The 8251-nt window shown below is 44.6% G+C and overlaps 1 protein-coding gene across 1 annotated transcript; it reads right to left on the bottom strand.

The window, feature by feature from the left end:
* Positions 1-1515: 1515 nt before the first annotated feature.
* Positions 1516-2475, bottom strand: LOC131490850 (olfactory receptor 2S2). The gene has a single exon (XM_058693296.1). It carries the CDS (start codon positions 2473-2475, stop codon positions 1516-1518), a length of 960 nt encoding a protein of 319 aa, XP_058549279.1.
* Between the last annotated feature and the right edge of the window lie 5776 nt (positions 2476-8251).

The raw sequence follows: 8251 nt of genomic DNA, 5'->3' as shown, positions 1-8251 counted from the left end.
GAAATTGTATTAACAAAATATGCGTCTTTATGCAATTCACTTTTCATAAATATAATAAAACTTAAATATCACTTGAAGCAAAAACTTCCAAGATCTAATCTCAAAATTGGATTCACTTTCTAAATTCTTTTCAAATAAGTCTGCCAGTGTTCAAAGTATTAAATATATAATTTAATATACCTTGGCCTAAAACTGCTTCTATCCATCTACTACCATCTCTGAGACTCTCAATCATTTTCTGTCTATTGTTCTAGAAAGGAACAATGTCTGGCTCATTTCCACATGGTACACAGCACTGTGCAGCATTCATGATATTACCACTACCACCTGTAGTTCTATTGAGTTTACCATAAATAAGTACTCATTTATATAGTATCTTATCTAATTTGTCTAAAATCAAATGGTTAGGTGTTAAAATATGAAGAAATAGACTGAGAAAGATTAAGCAACCTGCCCAAGGTTATAGGTAAGAAAATGCTTCCCAGTGTTTATTGTGCTGAGCTATGGAGGCTCAGAAAAGCTACAGATTTTACATCTCTTGGACATTCACGGTGTATTTTAACATATTAAAGACTTTGAGAAGTTCTGGAACAAAGAAATGTGTCAAATTTTACCCCACTAAACTCTTCAAATAATTTTAGCCTCTATTTATCTGTCTCCTTCCTCCCTTCCTCCCTTCTTTCCTTCCTTCCTTCCTCCCTTCTTTCCTTCCTTCCTTCCTTCCTTCTTTCCTTCCTTCCTTCCCTCCCTTCTTTCCTTCCTTCCTTCCTTCCTTCCTTCCTTCCTTCCTTCCTTCCTTCCTTCCTTCCTCTCCTCTCCCTCCCTCTCTCTCACTCTCTTCCAGAATCTGAGTTATTATCTAACAGAAAACTGGCTTTTCTGTTGGGAATTGTATAAGTGGTAAACATCAGATTCAAACTCTATCCTCCTTGAATTTAACTTAGAAGAAGTGTTTCATAATGTGAAATGCATTGAGAAAAAATAAGCCTCAATTTTCTCATAGCTAAAAAGCAATTCAGTTCATCAGGCTAGATTATTTCCACTCAAAAGCCCTCTGTCTGGAGACCTTGTCTTTGTCTCCTCTTAGTATTTCAGGCAAACTGAGTCTAATAATGAAAATGTCCACTTCCTCCTTGTTCCTGGCTGTCCTGGGAAGTCCAGTAGGGATGAAAAAGTTGCTGTGAGAGCCCTCTCACCTGTGTGTACTGACTGTGTAGCTCAGACACAGTATGGGCTATTCGGCTTGCCCTAATGGTCCCTTTCTCCTCGGTTTTAGGATGTGTTCAGAATGTCTTTGTACATTACATTAGCGATTTATTGCCTGGCATCTGTTGAAGCTCTCAGATATCTGGCTAAAACTCAGAAGACACAATCTGAAAAGTTACACAATCCCTGAAAATGAACTAGAGGGCAAGAGATCATTTCAGTTAACATCACCTGGCTTTTGAGTGGCAGCTGCAATGATCAAAACCCTTGCTCCCTTGGAGGTAGGAACCACAGAGGACCCCTCCTCCATCACTGGGTGAAGTATTTCTGAGCCACCAGGTTCCTCACAGCAGCCTTCACGTCCTTGTTCCTGAGGCTGTAGATGACGGGGTTGAGCATGGGGGTCACCACCCCATAGAAGAGAGGGATGAGCTTATCTGAAAGGTCCTCTTTGTCTGCCCCCAGGGGATCCTTAGACTTGGGCTTCCTGTACATGAAAAATAAGGTCCCATAGAAGATGACCACCACAGTGAGGTGGGCAGAGCAGGTAGAAAAGGCCTTTTTCCTCCCCTCAGCTGAAGGGATCCTCAGGATGGTAGCAGTGATGAAGACATAAGAGACGGAGATGAACAGAACTGGGACCCCCAGGAAGATCACATTTGTCACTCCCATGCTGATCACATTGATGGAGATGTCAACACAGGCCAACTTCAGGACAGCCAGGATCTCACAGGCAAGGTGGTTGATGACGTTGTTCCCGCAGAAAGGCAGCTGAATCGTCAGGGATGTGTGTACCACGGAAGCAGCCCCACCAATTGTCCAGGAGCTGACAGCCATGGATACATAGACAGACCTGCTCATGACCACAGGGTACCTAAGGGGGTTACAGATGGCCACATAGCGATCAAATGCCATCATGCCCAGGAGCACACACTCTGTGGCTCCCATGGCAAAGGAGAGGAACATCTGCATGGCACAGCCTGAGAAGGAAATGGTTTTCCTGGGAGTGAGGAAGCCGTCCAGGACTAGAGGGATGGAAGAGGTTGTGTAGCAGATGTCCAGGAAGGAGAGGTTCCCCAGGAAGAAGTACATGGGCGTGTGCAGGCGGGAGTCAAGGATGGTCACCAGGATGAGGACCCCATTGCCCAGCAGGATCACCAGATACATAGACAGGATGAGCACAAAGAATGTTTTCTCCAGCCTTGGGTGGGCTGAGAGTCCCAGGAGAATGAACCCCACCACGGGGGAGGACCAGTTGGCTTTTTCCATGTGACATCCCTTCTGTCATCAGCAAAGTACAAAAACAGCACATCAGGCTTTCTTGAGAAGAGTCTCAGGCATCTAGTATGCCATCAAGTCTGTGCTACATAAGAGGAGAGCATGTGTGTGTAAGAGAAAAATGGCTGTAAGAGACAGTAAGTGGGAGTGTCCTTAGCTTTTAGATGAGAGAGGGTCGGGGGTGGAACACAACAGAGCTTAGAGTAGACTAGCACCAAGGAAAAGCCTCAAATATTCCAGCCGACTGTGTGCGAGGGGTTTTTCTGATGTTTCATCCTCTCATGGCCCGAAAAAGCAACTGAGGCCCAGAGAGGGGTGTGACCTGTCTGAGTCTTCTGAGCAAGGTGCTGATAGAGGCAGGACTGGAGCCCAGTAGAGCTAATCCCCAGTCAAGGAGGACTTTTCCTCTGTTTTATGATCAACAGCTGGAAAATGCTGTAAATTATTTCTTTCTATAGAAATTTCACCTAATCTGGGCTCTCTTAGATTCTCAGAGGGGAGAATCCCCAAGCTGATCCAATTCTTAGAATGGGCAAAGTTTTAAGCTTCTGTAAACTTTATTAACGTTTGGAAGCAACTTGTATAAAAGTGTTAACCCACATCCAGACAGAATGAAGCCTAGGTAAAGGCTCAGCCATGACGAGGATTGCTTCCTCAGCCTGCCCAGCCTCAGCAACACAGACTTGACTGTCATCTGAACTGGGATCTGCCTATTTTCACACACACTAATAGAAATTGTGGGGAGGTTCCTTAGGGGGCAGAACTTTATGAAGCCAACACAAGGATTGACTGGAGTGATGGAACCCACACTATGGAATGGCAACTTGCAGCTCACTGGCCAGTTAACACAATTCTTAATAACCATGCTGACTACAGTCATCAGACAGCAGGTTATGTGGCATTGACTTCTAATCCCAGCTCATTAGAATCCTGGTGACATTCTTAGCCAGGGGTGACTACGGAATGTTTTTTCTTTGTCCTTTTATGTTTATACTTTATTCTTGGGTAATATTCTGGCTCTCTGCCTCCATTCTTGTGTTCTACACAAGCAGCTAGCTTATGGGAAGACCTGTCTGCCTTTGTAGAGAGGATTTCCAGGCTCTCAGCTGCAATTGCCCAGACTCTATATTCAGAATCCTCATTCATAATATTTCTATAGCTCTTTCTTAATTGCAATGGTGCATGTGTGTGTGTGCGTGTGTGAGCATATGTGTGTGTGTGTGTGTGTGTGTGTGTGTGTGTAAGCTGCTTCTCCATGGAATTCTGCCCCAGCTTATCTCCCACTCCTCCCAGTGGCTCTCCCAGCCTTTCCAGAGAATGAAAAGCAAACATTACAGTTGGTGCCACAAGCAGGATTCCATAGTGACAGGGATATGCTATGATTTCAGAGGCCAAGGGCAGTGGCTTCTGTTAGAGAAGCCATCCTGTCTACGCCCACGAGCTGGGGCTGTGCACACAGAAGCGTCTGCCTGTGAACGATGTGCTGTGGCCATGAGTGCTGCACGGGATTTGCCCCGTGTGAGAGCTGCAGCCATGGAAGTCCTAGTGCCCAGCATGGAGCAGTGCTGAATGAAAGCTGGTTCAATTGGAGTGAACAGAATGACTAAGAAGATCTTGTGCACTGAGCCCAGAGCTCTGGGACCTGCCTCTGCCCGTGACATGGGTGTTCTGGGTGGCTGGAGCAAGTCCCTAAGCCTGTTACCCATGTGCATCATGAAAAGGCTGAACAGGTGGTCTCCAGAGTGTCCCAACTCTGTCATGGATTGCTCAGCACCATCCTCACCAGGCCGGGCTCAGACTTTGGTGAAGGTGACTGCCTGCTCCTTTGCGTGTGTGGTATGGGGTGTGTGTGTGTGTGTGTGTGCTCATGAGCACACATGGTGGGGAGATCTGAATACTTGGTCTCCCATCAAGATATGGCCAGCTGGAATTAGGGCTGTATCAGGCTTTGGAGGAGAGTTGGGATGGAAGAAAACCAGGAGCTCTGACACCTACAGCCCCAGCTGGGCAGATGTCCACCTGGGAGAGCGAGGAAGGGAAGGGAACACAAGGTAGTTAGGAGCCCATAAACCATCATACTGCCTCTATACACTGTTCTATGGCCTCTCTGGAGAGCAGTTTGCCCAGGAAAAGGAAAAACCTGGAAAGCCCACATAACTCAGCAGTTCCACCCCTGGGAGAAAGTTCTAATGATTCAATGAGTGGAGGGCCGGTATCTCTCAAAAAAGGCATTTATCACAGCCATATTTGTGAATGAACATAGGAAACAAAATAACTGTCTACCAATAAATACCTAATGATGCCGCTTCATATAATGGAATGTTAGACATTAAAGTTACATTTATAAATTTTACACTATTACATCATTACATTACAACAATAAATTCAAAGGGAGAATACAAAATTGTACACACTGTTATGATCTCAATTAGGTGAACCATATATGTTGATAAAAGTGACTCAAAAGAAATTATAGAAGAATCACTAGGGGAGGGCATTCCTCTTTTACCTCTTCAGTATTATCCAATTTTCTAATATTATGGGCACAAATTGTATTTGGGGAAAAAATTCTCAGTACAGTAATACCCCCCCGCCCAGTCTTACTTACAGACATTTTGCATTCAGAAGTTTCACTTCCTGCCCTACCACCACCTCCAGGTGTGGTCTGGAAGCAGAAGATGTTCTTTCTGATTATGGTCAGGTCGGTAGTAGTCTCACAACACCTAGGTCACTCACCTCACTTCATCTCATCGTGTGGGCATTTTATCATCTTGCATCATCACAAGAAGAATGGGGGGGGGGGGCGGTTGTGCAGCATAATAAGATATTTTGAGAGAAAGACCACATTCACATAACTTTTATTATAATATTTTGTTACAATTGTTCTATTTTATTACTGGTGATTGTTAATTTCTCACTGTGCCAGATTTATAAATTAAACTTCATCATAAGCATGTGCATATAGGAAGCAACAGTATACACAGGGTTCAGTACTATCTGCGGTTTCAGGGATCTACTGGGGGTCTTGGGATGTATCCCCTGTGTAAAAGAGGAAACTACTGTATCTATAGGAAGAAAGTGAGAAAAATGGAAAGAACTAGCCACGGAATGGGAATCAGACAGGGTTGAGTCCCAGCTTGCCTGTCTTGCTCACCCTCTGACCCTGAGGAAGGCTCAGTCTTCCGGGAAATCTCAGCAGGATGGGGATGGGAACATGGCTGCCTCTTTCCCTGGGCTCTGGGCTCCTCCCGGGGAGGACTGAGCAGCAGTGTCAAGGCAGGGGCTTGGTCACTGGTGAGCTCTGTAGAGCACGAGGGACTGCCTGGGCTTAGCCTCAGCTGCTCCTCCCCGCTCCAGCATCTGCTGCTCATAGTCAGTTGCAGCTGGAAGTTTCTTAGAGCAGAGGCAGGGTGGGGAGGAAAGTCCATCTTTGGAAAATGCTCAGCAAAAGTCATGGCCACCACTTCTGTCCCCACCACAGCCCAGTGCTCCCTACCTGCATCCTGCTTGCAGCCACTTGTCTGAGTCTCCTGATCCCAGACACAGTTCTCAACTCCACACTGTGCCCTGGGCCAGACCCTGGATGCCAGAGAAAGACCCCAGACACTCCCCTGCTGGATTTCCTTGACCTCTGAGACCCTCTTTCTTCTTCTCTCCGCTAAATCCCTACGGCAATGTTAGCCCCTGCTGGTGTTTCTCTCCCATCCTTCCTCCTAGCTGTGCAGGCTGACCGCATGTCTCAGCTAAGGACTCTTTGTGGAGAACACATGTCATCCTGGTCTGAGACACAGAAATCCCAATGGTACATCTTCCCCAGCAGTGAAAGGAGTCCTCGGGCAGCAGCTGTGAACTCTACAGGGACTCTGTTAGTCCCAGAAGCAATTTAAAGTTTGGAATGTCAAATGTGCATGGGGTACAGGCCCTAAGCATACCTGGGGCCTCCAGGGACCACACACCCTGTCCCAATTAGAGGTAACGACTGGGACACGGTCAAGGGGAGATGGACAAGAGCATACAGCAGATGCTGGCTTCCTCCAGAGCTTTCCCTGGGGTCTCAGAGAAGCCAGTGCTCGATTCAGGGATGGCGTACTTTGTCCCTATGTCGAAGTCCTAGATATCCAGAATGGGGAAGCAGGATAAATGTCTAACAGCAGTAGCAGGATTGGCTGCGTTCGTTGAGCGGCTCCCTTGTGCCAGTCACTGTGACGAACGCTTCACAAACACTGGTTTTAAGACGTTCTCCACTTCCTCTCCAGCAGGTGTCTTTTCTTGTCTTTTTGATCCTAGGCATTCTGACAGGTGTGAGGTGGTATCTCATGGTGGGTTTAATTTGCATTGCCCTGATGATGAGTGATGTTGAGCACCGTTTCATGTGTCCGTTAGCCATCTGTAGGCCATCTTTGGAGAAATGTCTATTCAGGTCCTCTGCCCACTTTTAATCCAATTATTTGTGGGAGTTTTTTTGATGTTGAGTTATATGTGTTCTTTATATATTTTGGATATTAACCGAATATATTATCAAATATGTTGTTTGCAAATATTTTCTCCCATAACTTAAAAATTTTAAATTTAAAAAGTTAAACAGTTTAGCAAAGACCACATCTCTTGTAAAATCCAGAGCTGGTATTTCAGTCTCAATACATCTGATTCTCTTTATCATCATTGGATATCCTCCTCCTCCTCTTCCTCATGATTATCACCACATTAGTAGGCATTACTTGTACCTGAAACAAAATGTAAAAGGTATAGAAGAATGTATAATAAAAATTAAGTCTCTTTCTCGTCACCTAGTTATGTTCCTTTGAGACAACTAATATTAGCAATTTCTTGTATGCCTTATTTTCCCAGAAATATTCTATGGATATTGATCAGTGAGAAAAGCAAGATATGAAGACAGTGACAAATTTTGCACAAATATACACTGTTTTAATATCATGATTTTCTCAGTTAATATATATTGGAGCTATATATCTGGAAAATATATCATTTTTATACATGTTTTATATTTCTTTCTTTCTTTCTTTCTTTCTTTCTTTCTTTCTTTCTCTTTCTCATGTTTATTTATTTTTGAGAGAGAGAGATAACATGAGTGGAGGAGGGACACAGAGAGAGGGAAACAGAGAATCTGTCAGTGCAAAGCAGGGTTCAAATCCACAAACTGTGAGATCATGACCTAGCCAAAGTCAGACACTCAATCAACTGAGCCACCCAGGCATCCCTGCCTCATTCTTTTAAATGGCTGTATGTATTCCAGTGTTAAGAATGTGTCATCATTTAATTAACCAATCTAATATTGATAGACTTTTAGATCTTCCAGTTTTCCCCATCTTATGCTATTACAGTCAATGTTACAACAAATATCTTTGCATATTCATAATTTAGCACATGTGGTAAAAACATACCTGTTTATGTACATTTGTAATATTGACAAGTTTACAAATTCCTACCATCAGCTTATGAGAATGTCTGTTTTCCACCCTCTGATAACATATTACTTTGCTCTCTCAAGAACTTCTTTTGGTCTTTGCCAATTTAAAGATGAGAAGTGGGGGCGCCTGGGTGGCTCGGTCAGTTAAGCGTCCGACTTCGGCTCAGGTCATGATCTCACGGTCCGTGAGTTCGAGCCCCGCGTTGGGCTCTGTGCTGACAGCTCAGAGCCTGGAGCCTGTTTCAGATTCTGTGTCTCCCTCTCTCTCTGACCCTCCCCCGTTCGTGCTCTGTCTCTCTCTGTCTCAAAAATAAATAAACGTTAAAAAAAAAATTAAAG

Source organism: Neofelis nebulosa, chromosome 12, assembly GCF_028018385.1.
Source record: "Neofelis nebulosa isolate mNeoNeb1 chromosome 12, mNeoNeb1.pri, whole genome shotgun sequence".
Classification (NCBI taxonomy): domain Eukaryota; kingdom Metazoa; phylum Chordata; class Mammalia; order Carnivora; family Felidae; genus Neofelis; species Neofelis nebulosa.
The sequence above is the reverse complement of the archived record's forward strand: the minus strand, read 5'-3'. Positions and strand labels throughout refer to the sequence as shown.